At 42.1% G+C, this 24,827-nt stretch overlaps 2 protein-coding genes across 3 annotated transcripts in view; both read right to left on the bottom strand.

The window, feature by feature from the left end:
- Positions 1-21,240, bottom strand: part of Ttc33 (tetratricopeptide repeat domain 33) — a 30,725-nt gene extending 9,485 nt beyond the window's left edge. Inside the window, exons 1-2 of one of the 2 annotated variants that reach the window (XM_051150916.1) lie at positions 21,121-21,240; positions 15,764-15,985 (exon numbers count right to left, since the gene is read on the bottom strand). In XM_051150916.1, the coding sequence (XP_051006873.1) occupies positions 15,764-15,984 (221 nt within the window). In that variant the 5' untranslated portion in view covers position 15,985; positions 21,121-21,240. Of the gene's footprint in view, positions 1-15,763; positions 15,986-20,872; positions 21,019-21,120 lie in introns of those variants that run through there. The other variant, XM_051150917.1, reaches the window with a different exon arrangement.
- Positions 3,838-5,232, bottom strand: LOC127193546 (mitochondrial import inner membrane translocase subunit TIM16-like). Its single transcript, XM_051150831.1, has 2 exons — positions 5,186-5,232; positions 3,838-4,367 (listed from the first exon to the last, which is right to left on the bottom strand). Exons 1-2 carry the CDS (start codon positions 5,230-5,232, stop codon positions 3,905-3,907), a joined length of 510 nt encoding a protein of 169 aa, XP_051006788.1. The 3' UTR covers positions 3,838-3,904.
- Positions 21,241-24,827: the final 3,587 nt, after the last annotated feature.

Here is a 24,827-nt window from a genome sequence, read left to right as displayed (position 1 = left end):
CTTCAAGGTGTCGGAGCCCAGGCTAGCAAGGTGGCCCGGGGGGGGGGGGGGGGAGGCTACCCCTCAAGTCAACTCCTGGAACTCACATAAGGTAGCAGCAGAGAACTAACTCAAAAATGTTCTCTCATCTCCACACATACACACCATAGCATGTACACACAATAATGATAACAATAATAGTAGTAGTAGTAGTAGTAATAGTAGTAATAGTAATAATAGTAATAATAATAATAATACAGTGTTTTAAAAGAGATGTGTGGGCTAAGAAATCACTACTAAAATGTCTTTCTTTTTTAACTAATTTTAAAATGGGATATGTACGCTAAAGGATTTGTCTTAAAAGGCTGTAATCTAGTTGCATGTCCATGTTCTACTATAGCAATGTACCTGGCAGAGATAACCGTCTGACCTGGCTAGTTTTATGACAACTTGACGTACCCACTTATCTGAGAGAAGGAAATCTCAATTGAGAAAATGTCTCCATAAGATCAGATAGTGGCTAAGAGCAAGCCTGTAGGGCAATTCTATATTGGGAATTTAGGCTGCTGTGGGTGGGGCCAGTCTGGGCTGGTAAGAAAGCACTCGGTAAGAAAGTAGAAGCCTCCATGGCCTCTGCACAGCTGGCTCTGGGCTCCTGTCTTGTTTGAGTTCCAGTCATGACTTTATTCAATGACAGTGATGTGGAAATGTAAGCAAAACAAACCATTTCCTCCCCCAAGTTTTGCTTTTGATCATGGAAAGGACAACTATCTATTTTTTTCATAACTATAAATCCATGGAAACCTTAAGAGATGTTGGAATGTGTCCCGTCCCTAAAGGTATGTGTGCGAACACTTGGTCCTGATGGTGGCACTGTTTGGAAAGGTTGCGTACCTTTAAGAGGGAGAGCCTCTGTGGGAAATGGATCATTGGAGCTGACCCAAAGCTTTAAAAATCAGCCCTGCCTCCTGCCTCCTGTCTCCTGCCTTCATCCTGTTCGGCCAGGTGTGAGACATGAGGAGTCCCAGCTACACATGGAGTCCGTTCTTCCATGGTGGACTGCATCCTTCCAAACTGGGAGCTAAAATAAACTCTTCCTCCTTAGCCTGTTTCTCAGCAAGTATTTGGTCACAGCAACAAAACCAGTAAGTGATGCACACCAGCATCTTTTATTTTAAGAATGAGAGCCAGGCGTTCAGTCCCTATCTTCAACTGTACCCACAGACAGCTGAACGCAGTAACTCTAAATCTGCCCTCAGCACGCTTCACGAAAAACCTTCAGAGGCAGGCCACTTTCCCTGCTCCCTAGGCAACGTGAGTGAGCACTGTTCCTGGGTCCAAGTACTGGAACATGTCTACAGTCGCAGGCTGTGAGTCACTGACAGTCTCTGTCGCCATTAGTATTGTCATGTACTATCGTCCCTGAAACATTTCTTGTTGTTGTCCAGATCCTTCGTTTCCTCAGTATGTGTTCTGTATGACAAGACATAATACTTGATCATAAACAACTGTTGCTGATTCTTGTTCACTAATGCATATTAGAATCATATTGTATGTGTGTGTATATACGCACACATATACTATAGTGTGTGTGCACGTGTTGATGTGTATGGGGAGGCCACAGGAGGGTGTCCTCCTTTATTGCTCTCTTCCTTATTCACTTGAGAAAAGTCTATTCTCAGGCTAAAACATGCAGTTTTTGTAAGGTTATATGGCCAGTGAGCTCCTAGGACCCATTACCCAACAATGCTGGGGTTACAGCACACATAGCCACGTCCAGCTTTTAAGTGAGCTCTGGAGATTCAGATGAAGATCCTTATGCTTATTCAGCAAACACTCTTATCCACTGAGTCATCTCCCCATCTGGCTCACAAACTTTGTATTGCTATTTTAGAGTTCATTTCTTGTACTTAGGAGAAAAAATGTACTGTGTATTACACCAGAAGTGAAACTCCATACACCTTGGTCTCACTGACTCTTTTAAAACTGCATCAAAAGCCACATCAAGAGACTGACATAAGCCAGCTAGGTCATTTTTAGGTCCAGTTATTTTTATTTATACCACACGCATAATTAAATGGGCCTTAAATACAGTTTTCACTTTCACACTATACTGTTTGGAAAAGGCAAGAGATTTGTTAGTTCTATCTAACCAAAGGCTGCTAGGCACAGCGCACTGACTACCAAACCAGATACTTTATAGTCACCTTCACTTTATTAACACTTTATTAGCCTTCACCAGAAACCCAGGTGGCATTAGTTATTCTCCATTTTATAAATACAAGAGCTGACAATTAAAAGAGAAACCAACTTGCCAAAGGCAGATAATGCTGCAGTTACAAAGGTGACATAGGATTTGAAGACAGCAAGATTAATATAGTAGCCTCTTGCTAGGCCACACTTGATCCTATTTCCTCACCAGGCATCCTTTTCAAGAGGCCATGAAACTGCCTAAGGAAACGCAGCTCAGAATGAGTCTGCTGTATTAAGCAAAGCATACTGCATATAAAGACCCAAGCTCCCCAGAGGCTGGGGAGACAGCTCCATCAGTAAGCGCTTACTGCCCAAGCATGAGGACCTGTGCTCAGTTCCACAGCACTCACACAGGAAGCCAAGCATGGCTGTCTCCTGTGCAGACAGACAGGATTCCCCAGACTTACAGGCCAGCCTAGATTGTCGGCAAACTACAGGCTAAGTCTCATACCATCTTGACAAAGCACCAAGAGTATACAATGGGAGTGTGTTTGCCTTTATAGTCATTAAGGTGTGGCAGTCAGCACAGTTATAATGAACAACCTCACTGTGGTGCTTGAACCTTAGCTACAAGTCAAATGTTCAACTCAGAGAAGGTAAGCAAGTGCCAATTCCGGCCAAATTATACGTAAATATGTCTGCCTAAACCATTGTTGGGGCCTTTCTGGGTTTTAGACGGCTTTTAAGATGGGTTCTCACTATGTAGCCCTGGCTGGTCTGGAACTTATGACATAGACCAGGCTGGCCTCAAACTCACAGATACCCAGCTCCTCTGACCTCTGAATCCTGAGATTAAAGACATGTAACACCAAGCCCAGTTCCTTTGTAGCGTTTAGCTCACAGAATCATACTGTCATGAAGTATTAAATCACAAGTCCACTTCCAGTATTTAAGCTGCCAAATAGGTAAATATGCCTTCAGAAGTTTCTAAGTATGGAAAGGACCAAACCACCCATGGATTAACTAAATGTGAAAACAGTAGGAAGAAGCTGACACTGCCTTCACACAACACTGTATGAAAGTCATTTTCCAAACAAATTTAAACAATGGTGCAACTTCTACCTAGCACAAGAAATTTATAGGGTTTTACTGTACTAACCACAAATATTCATTTCTACTACGCTTTGTAGTAGGAGAGCAGTGTTTCTCAACCTTTCCAATGCTGCAACCCTTTAATATACGCCCTCATTTTGTGGTCACCCCAACCATAAAATTATTTTGTTGCTACTTCATAGCTGTAACTTTGCTACTGTTACAAGTAATAATGTAAATATATCTGGTATGTGACCCCTGTGAAAGGGTCATCTGAACCCTGAAAGACACTGAGAACCTCTGTACTAGAGAATGAATTTTCTGAAACATATATAAAGCCACAGTTTTAATCTTCCAAGTTTGATTTCTGATAGAAAGATAATTAAATATATTTACTACCTACATTTTCACCCATCTCACATGTGTAAATGTCAGAAAATCTAAGTCAACAGAAATTAACATCAATATCACAAGATCAATATCACAGAATAATTTTGACCAAATAAAAGAAAAAATATAAATCACATGATCCTAGCACATTGTCTTATTTTTAACTTTTTTTTTTTTGAAACATAGGAGAGATATTTATTACCAGGCTATAACTTATGAGGCAGTGGGTGGGGCGGGGAGAGCCCAGCATTCACGTTTTGGGCATTTGCCCTTTCTCTCTGTCTTCCTGAGCTTGTATTCGGAGCTCCTCATCTAGACGTTCTTTTGCACAGACAACCTTTGACTGCAGGTAGAAGGAACCACCCACGGACTTATCATTCACCTTAAATAGGTGTTCATAATTCTTCTGGACCTCCTCAGGGCTCAGCTTGGAGATGTTGAGAATCTGCTGGGCTTCCTGGAGGCTGAGGCCAGAGAGATTGGATGCAGCTGCAGACTGGTGCCCAGCACGACCCCGAGCATTAACAGCTGCCTGGCTTGCTGCAAACTCCTGCCTCAGGGCCCGGGCAAAGGCTCTGCCCACCACCTGTACACCCATCACAATGATCTGGGCCAGGTACTTGGCCTCAAGAACCTGCAAGCAAGTTCTAGGTGCCAATGGAATGCCGCAGACGCTCAGTCTTCCAGGCCTACCACTTTCGAGGACGACCCACCTGTCAAACGCGGGACATGGCGGCCGCTCCACCTCAGGGGAATGGGTGCCCTTTTTAACTTTTTATTGATTCTTTATCCATTTCACATCATGAACCCCAGTCCCATCATCTCTCCACCCCTTCATATCCGCCCTCCAGCCTTGCAACTTCCCCCCAAAAGAAAATATGATAGAATTTTTTTTTTAATCTTATTAGAGAAGCTGTAGTGTATCACTGTGTGCCAGGCAATATACCCTTTGCCCACACATCTTTACTTAAAAATGTTCATTGCAGTGAGTCATTGATCTAGTTCGAAGTCTGGCTTCTGCTACACCATCAACACTGGATCCTCATGAGAACTGCTCTCAGGTATCCTGTTGTTGCCTGTGGCATGTAGATCCTACAGCTTTGGATCTGCAGGATGGGCCCTTTTTTTTTTTTTTTTTTTAATTGAAAAATAAAATCATTCATATTACATTTCAATTGCTATCCTATCCTGTGCATCCTCCCATTCCTCCCTCCCTCCCGCTTTCACCCCATTCCCCTTCCCTATGACTGTGACTGATGGGGACCTCCTCCCCTTGAATATGATGCTAGGGTATCAAGTTTCTTCTTGGTAGTCTGCTATCCTTCCTCCGAGTGCCATCAGGTCTCCCCATCAAGGGGACATGGCTAAATAAGGGGCACCAGAGTTCGTGTGAAGGTCCTTTCCTATGCTCCAGCAGATCATAGATTGGGTAGATGTTGGGGTGGGCTAACTCAAAGCCCCAGATCTGGGCCTCAGAGATAGCTGAGTTGGTCAGCCCTCCAGGTCTCCAGCACTGCCCTGGCTAGCTTACCCAAAGCCACAGCCAGCAAGGGGCAAGGTCAGCTTCCCCACTCTCATGCCCTCAGGGCACCAGCTCTACTATGAGGCACAGGGCCCACTCTCCCAAGTGCTGCAGCCAGTGACTGGTGGGACCAGCCCTCCCATCTGCCTCAGGGAGCAGGGGCAAGGTGGGAAAGGAAGTTCTCCTTCACCCATGTGTCTTGTCTTATTTTAATGATAAAACCACAAAGTATGCAAAGGGCAAAACATAAATGAACTCCACTCCCTCCCATGCATAAGCCCAATTCTTTTTTCCTCAGAAAAACCGCCTTTATCAAAGTCATTCTATGAACAGGCCAGCAAGATGAGTGCAGTAAAGGTGCTTTTCCCAAGCCTGAGGAGCTGAGTTTGATCCCCGACCTACCACGTTCCACAAATTGTCCTCTGACTTCCACATGTGAACAATGATATGTGCCCACCATGCACATGTACAATAAGTGCACAAATAAAAATGAATGTGCACAAAATTACTCTGGAGAACACTGGTGTGGCACTCTGTTAATTACTCTTCTGTGTCTGTTAAAATTTCTATGCATGCTTTGGGATAGGCTGTCAGCTCCCCAGTACAAGTAGTCTAAAGATACTATATGATGCCATGGGATGATAAAAGAATAGGCCATCTAGAACACTGCTGCCTATGCCTAGTTTAAAGTGTTAAATTTCACAATTAAAAGTTTAACCTGGGCTAGAAATGGAGCTCTCTGTCCTCTCATCACTTCAGCCTATCTGGAAAGTTTAGCAATAAATGTAAGGCATGTTCTTTCTTGTAAGAGATAATCCATCCTAGTGATTACTGAAGACTTTCATGTCTATCAGATGAATATACAAATTTTAAGTAAAAGATTAGTAAATTATATCTAGAAATTTACAATAGAAAATCTACATATAACAGTATAAAGTGCATTCCAGCAGAACATTAGAATTGTGAATATATGAGACAGATAACAGAGGAAAAGAAGTATGATCCAATCAAAAGCCAAAAACAGCACCAATTTCTGGTTATGTAGACCTGTTTTATGTATTGCTCTCCCGAATGGTACACAGAGTATCACACAGTCTGTTGGTACTATTATGTACTAAGTTTTCATGACTTATCCACAAGGCAGTACCCATGTACCACACGAAACGTGCATGCTTGAGCTTCTTTAGGTAGACCGAGAATAACTCCAAACCTCTCTATACAATGTTCCCAGTACAATTACTGACAATGTGAAGAGCTGGGAATCTACAAAGTTCTGGTCCTTGTTTGGAATTCACAACAATCCTTCCATTCACAGTTTTCTTACAAATACTAGAGCAATAAACTTTCTAAGACATACTGGTAGCAAAGAGACTGCCCTTAGCACTTGCATGTCTGCCCGACCTTTTGTCTTACACTGCCCACCACCCCCTGCTCTACTCAGCTGGCTTTTGACTCTGAGCCCAGCCATAAAGCATAGCCATATGGGAGCATATAGAGCTCCTATGGAATACACACCTAGCATCAAGACTGTCTTTTCTACCTCTTCATCTTTCAATACATAAGACAGTTATCTAGTAAATTAAAACACTCTGTTCCTCCTTGGGACACTGCTGGTGGTCCCACCCACTAGCCCTGAGTACCATTTGCCTGAGTTGCCTCATAGTTACTCTTTTTAAAAGTATATTACAGGGGTTTTTTTTTTTTAACTTTTTAATGTATATTAGGTTTTATGGCTTTTTGAAAGGGGAGAGAGATGATACAATTATTTAACATACAATTGTTTTTAGTACTCAAAAGCCTATAATATTGACATGATTTCCTCTCCTTTTACAAGGCAAAAGCTGAGAGCAGCTACAGGACTAGTCCCAAACTACATGGATTACCCTCCCACGGTAGTATACAACATCGCCTTTACATGCTCACAGTACCTTCTACAACTACCTCAACAATGTCTCCCACCTCATTTTTCCTCTAATCTTTCTGTGTACTTTTTTCTAAACTTGGAAATCAGAGTAGGTTTGGTTTTTGGCTTGCTTTGAGACAAGGTCTCACTCTGTAACCCTGGCTGGCTTGGAACTCAATATGTAGACCAAGCCTTAAACTCAGAAATCTGCCCGCCTCTTCCTCCTGACTGTGCCACCATAGCTAACCTGAGAACTTGTCGTGTGTGTGTGTGTGTGTGTGTGTGTGTGTGTGTGTGCGCGCCTGTGTGTGTTTTAATTCCTTTAAGCCCACAGAAAATTTATGAGCACTTAGAAGACACTAATATCACGGTTCTATCTCTTCCAACTCCCTACCTGTTCCATGAGACTTCTGAAAAGAGAAAGAAGCACAGAAGGCATAGTAATAGATGACAGAAAGTAAGATCCATGGGGGGAGGGGTTACAAACAAGTTCTTCCCTAAAACAAAAGAAGAAAGCTTCATTCTTACTTTATTATTATAAGAAATCCTAAGACTAGAGGTTTGTGAGTAGGGATAGAAAGAACAGAGAAGAGAGCAAGGAAGGGGTTAAAAGAAGAGAGGAGGGGACAGGAGAACAGGGAATTCTGGGTACTGCAGAGAGGCTTTAATTCTTAGGTGCTTAACATTTGAAATGGTTCTATAACAAGGGATAACACGGTGATAGCCTGCCTAGTAAATATTTTAAACTTTGTGAGCAGTATAGTTTTTATCCCAACTACTTAGCTCTACCATCATGCCATAAAATCAGCCATGGACATGATATAAGAAAATAACCACGGCTCTGTCAGAATAAAGCATTTTATTCTCAAAAACAAGCAATGGTTTGTTAAGCAATCTCTGCCTGGCCTGGCTACTGATGAAAGTTTGTTGTGTTAGCCAAATGTCGTTTTTAACTTCACACTCTATGCTCCGCCTGAATAAACTAGAAGCAGTTGTTCCAACACAGCGATAACATTTATCGGAACTCAGGAAGTATTTTCAACTGTCTCTATATGAGTTTAAGGAATTAGTGGCAGGGGCCACACACAGCCAGGGATGTTAAAAGCCTATGAGGAAAACAGCAGTCCTGTACTACAAAAGATTACCAGCCCAAAATGTCACTGACTCTACTGCTGAAAAGATGGCTTATCCAATCACCATCCAGCAAAGCTGTCCAGATACAAAGAACAAAAAATACTAAGAAATTCATGAGAACAGTAACCATAATTCTTTCTATTTATTCTTTGCATTAGGCAGATATATATATATATATATATATATTCATGCATACATATAGAGAGACATGTACACATGTGCAAACACACCTCCCACAGATTCGTATTGAACACAAAAATAAAGCAAAAAGAAAAGCATGTCTTCTCCTCACCCACCGTTTTTACTTTGAAAATACACTCAATGCTCCCAGGTGAGGACTTCTTTGCCTAAATATACAAATATTTAATGAGCAAATGAGCTAGCTTCCCATAGTTAAAATGAAGCACCAATGAAGAGCAATTCAGTCCTGACAGATCCTGAGCTCCATCCCCAACACCCCCACCCCTCGCTCTCATTCACTTCTTTGGTTCATTTCATAGGTATTCTTCAAAACAGTGGTACCACTTAGTTCCTCCATTTGGGGACCATAGGAAACTTGGCACCTAATAACTCAATCAATGGTCTCTCCCAACCCCTGCAGCCTATCTCCTAATTCAACTTCAGTGTGGAACAGACTGAAAAGACACAGCCCTACTGCAGCTGTTGGATAGGAAACATTAAAAGATAAAAACTTGGTTTAAAGTCACTGTGGTTAATAAATGACCAAAGTCTGATTCAGCCAGTTTCAAGGCAGCCTTAACAACATGGAACGAACACAAGGAAGGAAGCAAAGTGAATAGCTCAGGGATTACACAGGGCAGGGTGAGATAATGCCCTACAATGAGACAAAGAACAGCTGGTGACCAAGCCAAGCAAGTTAGATGATAGTATGCTCCCTCGCCAGATGCGAACGTCACAGTGCTTAGTTACTCTGCTCCCACTGCATTTCTAATTTACTACAGCTCAAATCTAATGAGCTATTTATTTAGTTAATGGCATATTTAATAAATATTTATAGGTCACTTTCTCTGGGCGAGGTAGCATTCTAGATACTTGCTGGCTAAAGTTCCTGGGATCTCACATAAGCAAGATGGGGGCAAGGGGGAAGGAGAATAAATGCCCGGCCTGTGGGAAGCTGCCAGCAGCTCTACAAATTAACTTAGATGACCACTATCTTGAGAAACTTCTGTTATACCTATGAAATCAGCATGCCTTGGAAGCAGTCCATGAGTGGGGCGTGGGGAGCTGGTAAGCTACAGGCTCTTTCCATATGCTGCTCAAAGCCTGTTGCACATAGCCTTACCGCCCACCCACCACTCTCTCCAGAACTTCACCAAGTCAGCTTTCTCTGGTCAATGTCAAGGGGTAATGGCCTTTCGATTAGCATTACAAATGGGAGCTCACTAGTCTATTACAATAGCAGCAGCCAGAAATTCATGGCTAGAGAAACAAAGTGAGCTATCAGACAAGCAATGTCTTACAATCAAGGGGGGCAGAAAAGCTCTGAAAGGGTGAGTAAGCCTTCTGGCTGACTCATGGTTTGGGGCATAAGTAACTGGGGAAAATGGCAGAACCTTTCACCTATATGGGAAAGCAGTCTGAGTAAAACCTCATATGTTCTGCTTTGTTAAGTTTGATAGTATTTACACATCCAAGTAGGTCCAAAAGAGACTTAAAAAGCTGAGGTTCAGACGGGAGACAACACTGACACATATATTTGATAACTGCTAGCATTCGAAAACTAAATGAAGGAAACTACATAAGTTTGAGGAAAGAAACCATGAAAGAAAAATCCCAGGACTCAAGGCGTGCCAAGCAAAAGAATGAAGACTTCAGGCTACCCTCACTGTAGAGGCTCCGAGGCCATCACTAACTTTACCCTTTCTCCATTTATTCTTGAGATTATAATTACATTTCTCCCTTCCTTTTCTGCCCTTCAAACCCTCACATATACCTTCCTTGCTCTCTTTCAAATTCATGGCCTCTTTTTTCACTAATTGTTGTTACATGCATATATATGTGTGTGTGTGTGTGTGTGTGTGTGTGTGTGTGTGTGTGTGTATCCATATATATTTCTAAATATAACATGCTCAGTCTGCATGGCAGTTGTATATATGTACGTACGACTGTTTCAGAGGATTAACAGGAACAGAATCTGAGGTGGTCGGGAAGGATAATACATTAGGAAAATGAGTTTTGTAGCAAAAGAGAGCCAAGAACTCTGTGAGCATATGCAGTCAAGGGTACCTTGTTCCCAAGGATGCCAGTATGTTACAGAAGGGACAATGGTAACAACAGACAACACAAAGACACCAGGAGATAGTTAGGGCTAATGTTCCTGAGCAGGTAAGAAAGGAATGAGTCCCAGTGTCTAAGTGGAGGAGAATTTGGTAGTCCTTACAACAGAGTGAAGACAAATACTCTACAGATATGATACATTTGAAGGACGTGAAAGTAAGGAAACTAACACTACATTGGTGGCACCCCCTTCTTTCTACAGACGTGAAACATAGCCACTTACTTTAAATTCACTGATGTTTGGAATCAGAAGATATGCACCACATGGTAAAAACATACTCAAATTCACTTTAGTTGTTATTCTTCTCTAGATAAGATTCATGATAAATTCTAATTACACTTGGTCTTCAGACACATCCACACCCATGACAAATAACAAAGAATAGTTAGCCACTTAGCTATGCAAGTGTCACCATCTAGTGGTTGAAACTATATACCAATTTACCACTGCTGAAAGCTGCACCCTTTACCTTAGGAAAACAAGCCCTAGTTGGAAACAAGTCAACAAAAAAAGTTTTTGGAAAAATTAGCTTCTAGAAAGCTTAGCACTATTATAAACCAGTAACATGAAATCCTAACACAGAATACCTAGCACACAATTATTTAGGGGTGACACAACATGCTACATTCTCTTTACATGGACTTGTTCTGTAATCCTTCAATAAACTTTAAGACATGTATCAACATTTATATATGAGAAAAAAAGAAACTGGCAGAGAAGTTAATGACCTGCCCAAAATTTATACAGAAAAAAACTGATAATTAGGGTAAGAGCTGAACTGAAGTACAATGACTTCAACCCCCACACTCTTAATCATGATACGTCATAGCCACCTTAAAAGCACAGCTTCCTTGGGGCTGGACAGGGAAGTAAGCCAGTCTTCCATGACAAAGAATCATTAATAGTATGGGGAGAAAATTCAACTTGCAAAATAAACCTAAGAGTAGTCCTGCTACCATCAAAGGGTGTGGCTGGGTTGTGTGGATGCTTTTAATTTTAATTTCGCTGCTACTCCTTTTATTACTGTCAAACAACTTCAATACTTTTTAGGAATTTTTAAACTAATGCTTCTATCTATTTTTGGCTTTAATAGCCAAATTACTTAATTCCACCAGATTCCCATAATTCTGCTTACTTTCCAAGCTATGTATACATTATTCTTTAACAAATGCTAACCAGAAAATTTTAAACAAAACTCTCAGGATCCTAAAGCGGTCTTCCATGCAAAGCCACGCTTCCAGCCTGGCTGACTTCAGTGACACGACACAGTGTTTTGAAGTGTAGGCAGAAAACGGGGGAGTATTCTGTTTAAAAGTTGGTATCTTTCCTCAACCACAGAAACTGCTAAGGAAATGCCCAGACAGTAACCAATGGGTTCCCCTCTGCACACTAGTGTAGTATTGAGAAAAGTGAACACAACAATGTTAATGACCTTCAACAACTTTACTGTAATTTCTAAAGATGTTTCAATAGATGTTCTAAAAGTAATTTCATAAATTTAAAAAACAAAATTGGTTTTCTTCTAAGACACACTGACCAATCTGCAAAATTCTTCAAGAAAAAATTCTTTATGCCTAAAATACCACAAACAACAATTCACAACCTATTATTACACTGTTACGATCTTAACTGATGCTGGCCAGGCATGATGGCTCATGCCTACACTCCCAGCACTCAACAAACTGAAACAGGAGAACTGACCTAAGTTTGAGATCTTACTGGCCAATGTACAACCCTAGCTCAAAAACAAAAAAAAGGGCAGGGTGGCACACACTTTTAATCTCAGCACTTGGGAACCAGCGGCAGGCAGACCTCTGAGTTTAAGGCCAGGCCAGTCTACATAGCATGTTCTAGGTCAGCTAAAGATATGTATGTATGTATGTATGTATACACACATGGGCGTATATATAAATATATGTGTGCGTATATATAAGCCCTGTTTCAAAAATATTAAAAATCAAAAGTTAACTGATGTTGACTGCTATTTATTTTCTACCTCTCTGGTCCTAGTAAGTTGAGATGCTAACATAGTTTAAGCACAAGTTATGTCTTCTATCAAAATATAGAGAAAGATTCCCCAAGAATCAAAAATAAAGGCAGATCTTTATTTTAGTACATTAATTACTTTATCAACTGACTCATTTATTACAAAAATAACTGGCAAAGAAAATCTTATAACCACTTTACCAGTTCAAGGAAAAAGGAAGAAGGAAGAAACTCAAAGCATTCTTCTAGCACACTTCTCCCCCACAAGGCTCTGGGATCGCTTCAGAAAAGGGAGTGAGTGGGAAGTGTGTGAGATCTGTGGGTGACTACAAGTGAACAGTGTCTCCTGAACACAGCAGAGTAGCTGCATGTACAAACTCATGGCAGTTATAACTGCATGCCTAGGATCTGTGCAGGCTCAAGCCAGACAAATGCCAACGCCAAAAGGAAAGGTGGACATGCGGTGCACCCACAGCTGCGCAGCTGTTGGCAACTAGCATCTGCTGGGAGGAGAGTCAAGTTTGTTAAGGGTGTACATTGACACCACACAGATGACACAGTCAACAGCACACAGGCCTAACTTTATAACATCTTTAGATGATATGAATGGCATTCTGTGTCACAGATAACACTCCTAGAGTCAGGGTACAGCACAAGCTTAGAGTACAAAAGGCCCCAGCTTGGATCCCTAGCAAAAAAAAAGAAAAACACAAAAACAAAACAAACAAACAAAAAACATAAAGTAAAAACTAAGTATTACTCTTCTGGGCACATACACATTATAAAAAAAATGAAAAGTTGTCAGAAAAATAGCACTAATCTTCCCAAGGTATTTTCTTCATCAATAGCAAGGATTTATTCATAGGACAAAAAAGGAAAAAAAAATTATGTGTATGCAGTAGGGTGTTCATGTGTGTATGTTCATGTGGAGGGTGTATACTCTTATGTACATATGCATATGGACGCCACAGTTTCAACCCGAGATATTGTTCCTCCATCACCATTCACCATATCTTCTAAAGCAGGTTTGACACTGGACTTCACCAATTTGGCCAGCTGGCCAGCAAGCTGGAAGGATGCTCCTAGCTCTACCTTCTCAACACTGGAATTACAAGCCAGGACCCAAGGCTGTTGAGTAACAATTTTCTCCAAGATTCAAACCTCTACACTACAGGGATGTGCTGTATAGTTAAACCACTCACAACAGGAAGTTCCTGAAACTAACCAAATCCACTAGGCCCCTTCCTGCCAGAGTAGCAATAAAAGCTGAGAGTCACTCTCAAACAAGACAAGCTGCCTAGAAGAAACAGAAACTAGCTGAGCTGTCTATAAGATGTTTAGACCAACTAAAGCACCTGAGAAAGGCATTCTCCCACCTGTTGAGCTGCCTACAGGCTGCACTGTATTCGGTGTGTCCCAGGTTCCCAGCTTTTGTGAACTGCCAACTGTGCTCGGGCAGGCGTTGGTAATGAGGCTGTCTCTGAGTCATTCTGTCTCTGTTCCTGTAAGCAACTCCAATAAAAATCATGGTTCACCAAGTTGGATTTTGATGGTATCTGTGCTTTGGTCTATCTTGGGTTCACTATCTGGATTGAGAAGGACCATGCACGTGTGTGTGCGCGCATGCCCGTGTGTGTGTGTGTGTGTGTGTGTGTGTGTGTGTGTGTGTGCGCGCGCGCGCGCGCGTGCGCGCGCACGTTTGTCTTGCATCTCCTCGGGAAAAGTTTTGTCACACAACAGTGGCTGTTTATGTGGGTGCTGGGGAAGCAAACTACATCAACTTTGTGTGGCAAGCATTTTACCAAGCTATCTCCTCAGCCTCAAAATCAAAGAACTTAACTAAGATGTAGCTCTAAATAGGTATCAAAGCAAACAGATGCGTGCACGATACTATTCTGACTGCTGCTCTAACAGAAGGCCATCTAATATTATTTATCTTTCTATATGATTACACATCCAGCACAAACCTTATGTATATTTTACCAAAAGTTACATGAGACAGAGGAATAGATTCAATATAGGCACAGGAAACAATCAAATAGAAAGTTGGCATGTACTCTTTAAAAATCTCAGATGGCTGGAAAGGGATCCTTGGGGCTAGAGACAGCTCAGGAGTTTAAAATCCTGATTGCTCTCCTTGGTGGCTTGAATAGTAATGGCGCCCACAGACTCGTGTGTTTGAATGTTTGGCCCGTATGGACTGGCACTATTATGAAATGTTAAAAGGTTCACTTTTATTTTTTTCTGATCTTGTTTTTCACCATATTTTATGAAACAATTTGTCTTTTTTCCATTAACTTGTAAAGCAATTTTCGTAGTAACAAATCAAGGGGGGGTACATATGTAGAAGTTTAGCTGGGTAAGGGCTATGACTAGAAGATGCTATTATCAAGTTCCTCTGTACCCACCACACTAACAAAAGTACAAAGAAGTCAATGGTAAGCAGTAAGGCAGCAGATCTCTCTGTAAGTTCTACAAAGATGGGGGAGGGGGGAAGGGGGGAGTTTAAGCCCAGCCTAGGCTAAACTCAAAGCAAGACTCTGTCTCAAAAAAAAAAAAGGAAAAAAAAAAGTGAAAGGATAATTAAGTAACAATTTCTCCTACTGAGCAACACATTTTTACTATGTTTCACTAACCCTCCTCTAGACAGAACAAAAGAGGGGTGAAGCAGTGTAGACAATTACAAACTCCTCCTCCTTGAAAATGGCAATTTTGCTGGTAATTCTAAAATATCTCTTTTAAAAATGAAATAAGATATTTAAAACATGAATCTATAAAGTATATAGCTGTGCTGGCTAGTTTTGTGTCAACTTTACACAAGAAAGAGTAGTTTTGGAAGAAGGGCCCTCAACTGAGAAAATGCATCCACCAGACTGGCCTGTGGGCAAGCCTGTGGTACATTTTTTTCTTGAGTGCGCTTGTGGGTGGAGCCAGCCCTAGATGGTGGTCCTGGGTGATGGAAGAAAGCACTTGGGGCAAACCATGAGGAGCAAGCCAGTAAGCAGCACGCCTCCATGGTGTCTGCTTCAGATCCTGCCTCTAGACTCCAGCCTGGAGTTCCTGCCCTGTCTCTCCTCAATGATGGACTGCTGCCTAGAAGAAGAAGAATATTTCGTTCCCAGGCTGCTTTTGGTCATGGTGTTTCATCACAGCAGCAGAAACCCTACCTAAGACCCTACAGAATTCATTCCATTAGAGACCATGAGCCAGAAAAAGTAAACTGTCCTCCATTAAAAAAAAATAAAAAAGAAATCAAAAACCATACCTCTTGTTTTCGGCCAGACTAGCTCCTTCATCCTTCAGCTGTTTACTCTTCTGTTTACAGCCTTCCCGCAGGGTTTCCTTCCTGCGTTTGCTGGCGTGGAGCCAGCTCCCATCCTCATTCTCAGCTGCATCCTTCTCATCAGCAGCTTCAGCTTCAAACTGCTGGGACGTGGCCTTGGATACCTTCTCACCAATCTTCCTCTTCCACCCGAAGGAAGCCATGCTGTAGAATTCCAGAAATGTAACATGTAATGAACATGTTCTGACAGACTAGCAGAAGGAGAATACAGCCACCTCAGCACCTGTTTGTGGACTGGAGACAGTGACCAAGGATACTCAAATTTCAAACGTGACACATGGCCACTACTGTTAACCTCATTTCCTAATGGGAGTGGTCTGGTCTTGCAGAATAACCCTGAGTCCCAGCAGGCCTCTACTGATTTATACGAACACATGACACAATGAAGCCTGTTCCGTAGCACATCAGATGTGGAAAGCAGAAGAAAAATAAGACTGTTTCTTCAAGAAATGAAGAATGGGAAGAGGGACAGGGAGAAAGAAGGGCAGCAACTCTTAGACTAGGAGACTGAAGAGACAAAACTGAGCCGAGTGTGTGCGTATCTTCCTTCACTCCTGACTAATGAAACAACTTTGAAGGGACATTTGTGAAAGAACAAATCACAACGCTGACTAGACACCTGACAGTGTAAGTCACTCCTGTATTTTAGTTGTCTTAATAACAGTATGATTGAATTTCAAAAACAACACACACACACACACACACACACACACACACACACACACGAAACAACAAAGTCAAGAACTACACAGCAGGGCTGGAGAGATGGCTCAGAGGTTAAGAGCACTGCCTGCTTTTCCCAAGGTCCTGAGTTCAATTTCCAGCAACCACATGGTGGCTCACAGCCTTCTATAATGAGATCTGGTGCCCTCTTCTGGTGTGCAGGCATACATGCGGGAAGAATACTGTACAAATAAAAAAATAAATAAAAAAATTTTTAAAACTACACAGCAAAGTATTTCTTATGAAATCGCATGATACCAGAAATTATTTCAAAATCATAAAAGTGAGAAATGCCATGCTGTGGGTAAAATAAGATTACTTTGAATTGGTAACGGATGAAGTTGGGAGATAAACATAGAAGAATCATTGCTCCACTCCCCAGTTTTGTATATATATTGAAATTTTCCTTTCAATAAATTTCTTATGCTTTGAGTGGTTTTTTTTATTTGTTTTGTTTTTTTTTTGTTTCTGAAACAAATACAATACAGCTGTCCTAGAACTGAAAATTCTAACTGAGGCTGGACTCAAACTCATGATCCTCCTACCTCAGCCTCCCATGTGCTAAAATTAAAAGTATGTGCCATTTTATGGGTAAAAAAAAGAAAAACAGAAACCCACCAATATTAAATGGCTTTGTAAATCTACCATAATTTTCAAATGTTAAGGAAAAGAAAGGGTAGCTGATAGAACAAGCTGCATACTGGAGTCTTCAATAGTACTTAGTGATAAGATTAACTAAGAAATCCATGTTTAGGATAAATAAGATATACAAGTTAATTGTTAATTGATCAAATTATGGTCATATCAATTGCTAGTCTGTTTTTATCACAAGAATATACATCTTAGGTGCAACAGATAGATATGATTCTATAGAAAGATAAGGTAAAATAGTTAGATAAGGTCTTCAAAAACCTAAGAGACATGCAGAATATGGGGTTTTAAAATAAATTTTATTATTTTAAAGATTTACTGACAATGAGACAGGTTAACTCCTGGCAACACCCAGCCTACCTCAAAGAGGATGATGAGCATCAAAGAACCTCTTTATGGAGATGGCTTCATATGTGGCAAACCAGCAACTGGGCAAAAGGACCTCATTTCTACCACAGACAGAATTCTGCCTTAAAAAGAGCAAGCTTGGATGCAGGCAGAGTCGACGGCCAAACTGCCAAGACAGGATAAGCAAGTGCTCATTAGTTCCTGCCTCACAAGTATGTCTGTCAGATATACTGGGCCAGAAGGCTGACGATGATGCTCCAACATTATAGAGAGTTTTTGGGTGACTGTTCCGTCAGCAAACTGTCATATTCTCATTTGGAAAGTTGCTAACCTGCACTTCTGGCATACTCAGGTAATTAATTTTATTCCTTCTCAAGTCTCTGATGGAGTTGAAAACCAGATAGTTGAGTTCTACAAATAAGCTTAGTTGTTTATGGATTAAGATGTTTTTAGGTCTAGATATGATGTTTTAAACTTGATAACGACAAGATATGATAGATACTGATTTACACTCAGAATCTTAGATGCACCAAGATAGGAAAGATGTTTTCTTCAATGATACCAAATACGAATAGACAAAACACTAAGAATGTAACATTTATACAATTCCTGATTGTGTCATGGTTCTTCTTGCTATAGTAGTTTATTGTGTATATGTGGAATAATATAAATGTATATGTAAAAAATAAAAAAAAAATTTTTTTTAATCTAAAATAGAAAAAAAAAAGATATCCAGTAATTCACTATGAAGCCAGACTTTAAGATACAGGGTAATCCATATAATTGTGTATAAACATCTTATATGCTGTGTGCATCAGGAGTGTTTAAGATTTTACTCGTTCTGGGAGGAATCTGTGACCCTAAGGAGACAGGAAGAAAGCAATGAACTCAGAGGTCTTTCTGAAATTATCAAACCATATATATTAAGAGAAGGAGAAAGCCGGGCGTGGTGGCGCTCGCCTTTAATCCCAGCACTCGGGAGGCAGAGGCAGGCGGATCGCTGTGAGTTTGAGGCCAGGCTGGTCTACAAAGTGAGTCCAGGATGGCCAAGGCTACAGAGAGAAACCCTGTCTCAAAAAAACGAGAGAGAAAGAGCACGCAAGAGAGAAGGGGGGGAGGATGGAATATAACAGAGCGTTTCTAGCAACGCCAAGGTATTTGTCCTTGATGTACACGGCTGAAGTAAATGTAAATAACAACAGGAAGAGAAAAACAAATAAATAAAGTGAGGATGGAAATCTTTCCCACATAGGACCCCAAGCTGCCATCAGAATTGAGAAAATTATGGTCACGGGCCTGTTACTGAACAAGAGAAAATGTAGCAGACCATATCAACACAAAGTACATAAGGCGATGCAGGCAAGCCTGTGCTTTCCAAAAAGCAGTGAATTCTGGGAAACTCTGAGTACTAGGGAATTAGGATCATGGAAGCTTCCTCCTTGGCCTCATCATAACATGTGAAAATGTATTTCCTCTGCCTGAAAAATCACTTTATATAAATCCCAAGGAAATATCAGAAAATGGCTAAAAATGAAAGCGTGGTTACTATGGATCACAAATCCAGAGGCAGAGAGAGAAGACAACCTGGGAAGATGGATGCCTAAATGCCTTCAAACGATGCTAGAACATAAGAGGACTGGGTGATGGCTGAGGTGGCAGTGGTTCTCTTGTGTTTACGGCTGTCCCTAAAGTAAAGAGAATGATGATTCTGGTTTCTGGTTTCAAGTTCCCAAATGAAACTTACTTTCTACATTCCCAATGTGGGACACCAGGCAGTGTAATAGATATATTAATAACAGGAATAAATATGAGGAAACAGCGAGCCTACTAAGGTGAAAATGCATGAATGTGTTACTGGGCCAATACCAAGTTTATATTTTCTTCCAACCTGCCTGTGGACAAGGAGAGTACTCAATTACAATGCAGCTTAAGCGCTACCAACCGTGATCAAATGACACAGTTAGACAATGCACACTTGAGCCTTTATGAAAGTGAGCTTTAGCTTTAATCCCAGCACTTGGGAGGCAGAGGCAAGCGGATCTCAGTGAGTTCAAGGCCAGCCTGGTCTACAAATGTGAGTCCAGGACAGCCGAGGCTAAACAGGGAAATCCTGTCTTGAAAAACCAAAAAAAGAAAAAGAAAGGAAGAAAAGAAGAAGGGAAATAAGTGAGCTTTAAAAACTAGAAGTGCCGAGCCGGGCGTGGTGGCGCACGCCTTTAATCCCAGCACTCGGGAGGCAGAGGAGGGCAGATCGCTGTGAGTTCGAGGCCAGCCTGGTCTACAAAGCGAGTCCAAGACAGCCAAAGCTAACACAGAGAGACCCTGTCTTGAAAAACCAAAAAAAAAAAAAAAAAAAACTAGAAGTGCCGAGCCGGGCGTGGTGGCGCACGCCTTTAATCCTAGCACTCGGGAGGCAGAGGCAGGAGGATCGCTGTGAGTTCGAGGCCAGCCTGGTCTACAAAGTGAGTCCAGGATGGCCAAGGCTACACAGAGAAACCCTGTCTCGAAAAAAACAAAATAAATAAATAAATAAATAAAACCTAGAAGCTGGCCAGGCTTAAAGGAGAGATGAATCCTAGCATGTGAACACCTTCCCCAAGGAAAACTAACCCTCTGACATGAGTTTAAATCTTAAATGCTGCTGGGGAGAAAATATGGAGAATCGTCAATTAATAGTTCTGGATTTCTCTTCTCAGTGATTATAATGTTCTATAATTAATTGTGGGGATAACGGCACAATTTTGCAAACAGCAGTAAGGGCTACTGAGTCATACAATCTATCTATATGGGGGAATTGTGTAACATCTCAACTAAACTGTTTTCATCTTGCGTTATGAGCTCCTTGTGCCCCCTAAGGTTGTGTTTTTAATTAACTTATCACTAAAAGTCGCTTATATAAGTGGATTTGGTTGATCAGTAGTTGGATAGGTAAGGCACCAAGCTCGTAAACACTTTTCACCAGAAAAATAAACAGAGCGAGTAAATCACAACTGTACAGGTTCGTGTTAATTCATGCCTGGTGTTAAAGTCAACATTTTCTACAGAATTGACGAGTGGCATTAGAATTCTAAACAATGAAACCTGTATTCTAAAGTCGCCTACAAAGATTCTGCACAGCGATCGGTCGACCTGGCAATTTACCCAGCTACAGGCAGTCAGGTGCTTGCGACGGAGGAAACGTTACCGACTGCGTGAAAAGGATGCGGCACCCAAGATGGAAAAACACCGGCTCGGCGTGGAGAATCACCACAACATCCCTCGGAGCAGAGGAGACGAATATCCAAGTGAAGAGTTAGAGACACGGTTTACCTCAAAATGCTACCAGAGGAGAATCCGGTATTCAAACAGGCCCCCTTCCTCCGCCTACATTAAAAATGAGCCCGCAGCCGCAGCCCCTCAGGCCGCGGGGCCAGCACATGGAACCCCGCCACGGCGCCCCGATCCCAGGATACAGGCACACCCGAGGGCTCCGTGGACCTCACCCGGCCGCCCTCGCCCCTCCCTCACGCCTGGCTTCCCACTCTTCTGCCTCACAGCGCCAAACCGCAGCCAGTTACCTGAAAGCCACTCTGTGGTCCTGTGTTTACATTCCACTTGCCCTTTGGCGCCGGAAGCGGAAATTATCCCATCGGGATACTAATCCGCCCTGCTTTTCTGTTCTTCTTAATTTTTTACTTAAAACAAACAGACGAACAAATAAACGCATGAAATCTTCCGGGGACGTTCGAACAGTCCAGCAAAGCGGACAATAGAAAAGAAGTTTTCTTACTCGCCAATGACTTCTATAAGACCACTGATCCCAGAAGTCACTGCGGCGCCCTAAGTACCAAGGGATTTGTAGTAAGACCAGCTGCTAGACGAGGCCTCCGACAGCAGGCAGGAGAGGCGGGCTATGGGCGGCGGGCCAGCTCCTTTCAGCTGTGCTTTGCAATACACAAAGTCTAGGCTTACAGCCTAGCCTCGCCAGGCCTAGCCGCTGAGGGCCAGTAAGATGTAGAAGAAAAGGGGGTTAATAAGTGCAAGGGGAGCTATGCTGGTTTGTTTTTGTTTAAGGTGATAATTTCCGCTTCCGGTGCCCGGGGTAGCCCTAGACCTAGCCGAGAAGTGGAATTCCTTTTTTCGTTTCTTTTTTTAGATTTATTTATTTAGTTAGTTAGTTATTATGTATACAGTGCTGTGCCTGCATGTACATTTCAGAGGAGGGCATCAGATCACATTATAGATGGTTGTAAGCCACCATGTAGTTGCTGGGAATTGAACTCAGGACCATTGGAAGAGCAGTCACTGCTCTTACCCTCTGAGCCATCTCTCCAGCCCCAGAAGTGGGATTCTTAATTGAAAAAATGCCTTCATAAGGTTGGCATATAGGAAAATTCTATGGGGTACTGTCTTGATTAACGATTGATGTGAGAGGGCCCAACCCATTATAGATGGCCCCTCCCCGGCCCCCGCAGCTGGTTCTGGTTGGTATATAAAAACAAACTGAACAAGCCTGGAGGAGCAAGCCAGTAAGCAGCTTCCCTCCTCGGCTTCTTCATCAATTGCATCGTACCTACAGGTTACTGCCCTGCTTGAGTTCCTGCCCTGACTCCCTCCTATGCTGTAGAACGATAAGCTGAAATATGCCCATTCCTCCCAATTTGACTTTGGTCTGCAATAGAAACCTTAATTAAGACGACCTGATCGAGGAGAGCCAAGGCTGAACTGCAGGCTTCCTGTGAGAATCTACAACAGAGCCTGAAAATAGCACTGGGTAAATTAGCAAGCAAGTGTTAATACTTGAATACATTGAAGAAATTGAAAACTCATTAAGTTTTATCTGTTGTTGGGCCTACTTAAATACAGCATGGCTCAAACACCAGGTCAATGCAGATGACAAAACTTTATTGTAATCAAGCTGCTACTGAACAAGAGTCAGGAGCTGAACAACCCTGAAGGGACACTGTATAGCATATTTAAAAGATGAAAATCACAGAGGGGGAGCAGGGTGGGCTGTAGCTCTGTCCAATCATATTTTGACTTAATGGGTTGAGTGAGGGAGCTTGCATCCATCAAGAGAGGAGTAGGTCTCTGGGCCTGGGAACATGAACTTAGTTTGACCCTGCCAGCAAAATGGAGAAGTTGTCCTTGAGATGTCTGGTCTCAGACAACTTTCCACAAAAGTCGTCCCTGGGGTGACTGGACTCAGACAACTGCCTCTTACAAGTTGTCCCTGCGATATCTAGACTCAGACAACTGTTTTCCTTACCACAGAAGCTGTTCAGCTATGGATAAGTCCCCAGCTCCCCTAGGGCCTGGGACCTTGAACTTAACTTCTCTCTATGGTAAAATTCAGTCTGAAAATGAAATGTTAGTGCTTAGAATAAGTTTCTTTGCTTGTTCCCAACAAGATTATCACAACATATATTATCCACATAGCTATGCTAGGCAAAGGAAGACCCATTTTTGAAGACCACCGCCCCCCCCCCATCTCAGCACTTAGCATTTCTTACAGGTTTATTTGTTGGGGAAAACATTGTAGGATGCTGAGATGCCTTTAGAAACACCCCACCCACACCCCAGTAACCAATAGGAACCACCAAACTATTTTTCTCCAAAATGTCAATTATACCCTGTAAGAAAACCCCCAATACTGGCATCATAGTCACTGATGCTGGCCTGGAGAAACGGCTTACTGTTCCTGCAGAGGGCCTGGGTTCAGTTCCCAGCACTCAACACAGAGACTCCTAACTATTGGTAACTCTCGCCCTCTTATGGTCTTAGGGTACCAAGCATGTTAATATGTAGGCAAAACATTCATACATGTAAAATACTTCTTTAAAAAATAAAAATAAAACATGCCAGGCATGGTGGTGGCTCAGGCTTGTAGTCCAGCACTCAGGAGGCAGAGGCAGGTGGATCTCTGTGAGCTCAACACCAGTCTGGTCTACAAAGGTAGTCCAGGATAGCAAGGCTGTAAGAGAAACCCTGCCCTATATGGGTGAGAGATCCTTCCATAACCAAAACTCACTTTCACAAAAGTGAACATTGGCACTGATTGTTAAAATGCCATAGTGATAGAAATGCGTCCCTAACTTAAGGCAATGACAAACCACAATGGGAATGTGGTCCCCCATCACACCCCTACAGTATAATGTGGAATACCATGTTCTCTTGAGGTAAGGCCTGGCTGTTACCTGGCAAGGATACAACTTTCAGGCACACTTCAATAAGCCATGTATCACTGCTTCATCAAGAATATTTAAAAAAAAAAATATTTCTACATAATGGCATTTATTCTTCTATTAAACCAAGTACTTTTGCTCCTACTGAAGTGTGATGTTGTCTCCTGAGTGGTTTTTTTTAAAGATTTATTTATTTATTTATTATGTATACAGTGTTCTGCCTGCGTGACAGAAGAGGGCATTAAATCACATTATAGATGGTTCTGAGCCACCATGTGGTTACTGGGAATTGAACTCAGGACCTTTGGAAGAACAGCCAATGCTCTTAACCTCTGAGCCATCTCTCCAGCCCCCTCTTGAGTGTTTTAAGATTGGATTATGAGAGCTGGACAGATAGTTCAGCAGTTAAGAGCACTGGCTCTGCCGGGCGTGGTGGCACACGCCTTTAATCCCAGCACTCGGGAGGCAGAGGCAGACGGATCACTGTGAGTTCAAGGCCAGCCTGGTCTACAAAGTGAGTCCAGGATGGCCAAGGCTACACAGAGAAATCCTGTCTCGAAAAACCAAAAAAAAAAAAAGAGCACTGGCTCCTGTTCTTCCAGTGGACCCAAGTTCAGAGCGCCCTGTAACTACAGCTCCAGAGGATTCTGGCCTCTACAAGTGCCTGCAAATACACACGTACACACTAGTAAGAATAACATCAGTTCTTTAAGACTATTATAAATTGAAGTTCTTTTTTGTGGAACACAACTTTTTTTTTTTTTTTTAAACCAGTGGCAAACTGATTGGTCCTATTTGGGTATTTGATTGACCTTTTTTGTTTTTTGAGACAGGGTTTCTCTGTGTAGCCTTGGCTATCCTCGACTCACTTTGTAGACCAGGCTGGCCTCGAACTCATAGTTATCTGCTTACCTCTGCTCCCAAGTACTGGGATTAAAAGCGTGTACCATCACACCCGGCTTTGATTGACGTTTTTTGAAATGAACAAAGCAAGGGGCTTGTGAAATGGCTCAGCAGGTAAGGGTAAGGGTGTTTGCTGCTGAGCCTAATGACATGAGTTCAGTCCCCAGATCATCTGGCTTCCATATTTGTGCTGTGAC

Source organism: Acomys russatus, chromosome 9 (genome assembly GCF_903995435.1).
Source record: "Acomys russatus chromosome 9, mAcoRus1.1, whole genome shotgun sequence".
In the NCBI taxonomy this organism is placed as follows: Eukaryota; Metazoa; Chordata; class Mammalia; order Rodentia; family Muridae; genus Acomys; species Acomys russatus.
This window is presented reverse-complemented; position numbering and strand designations above follow the sequence as displayed.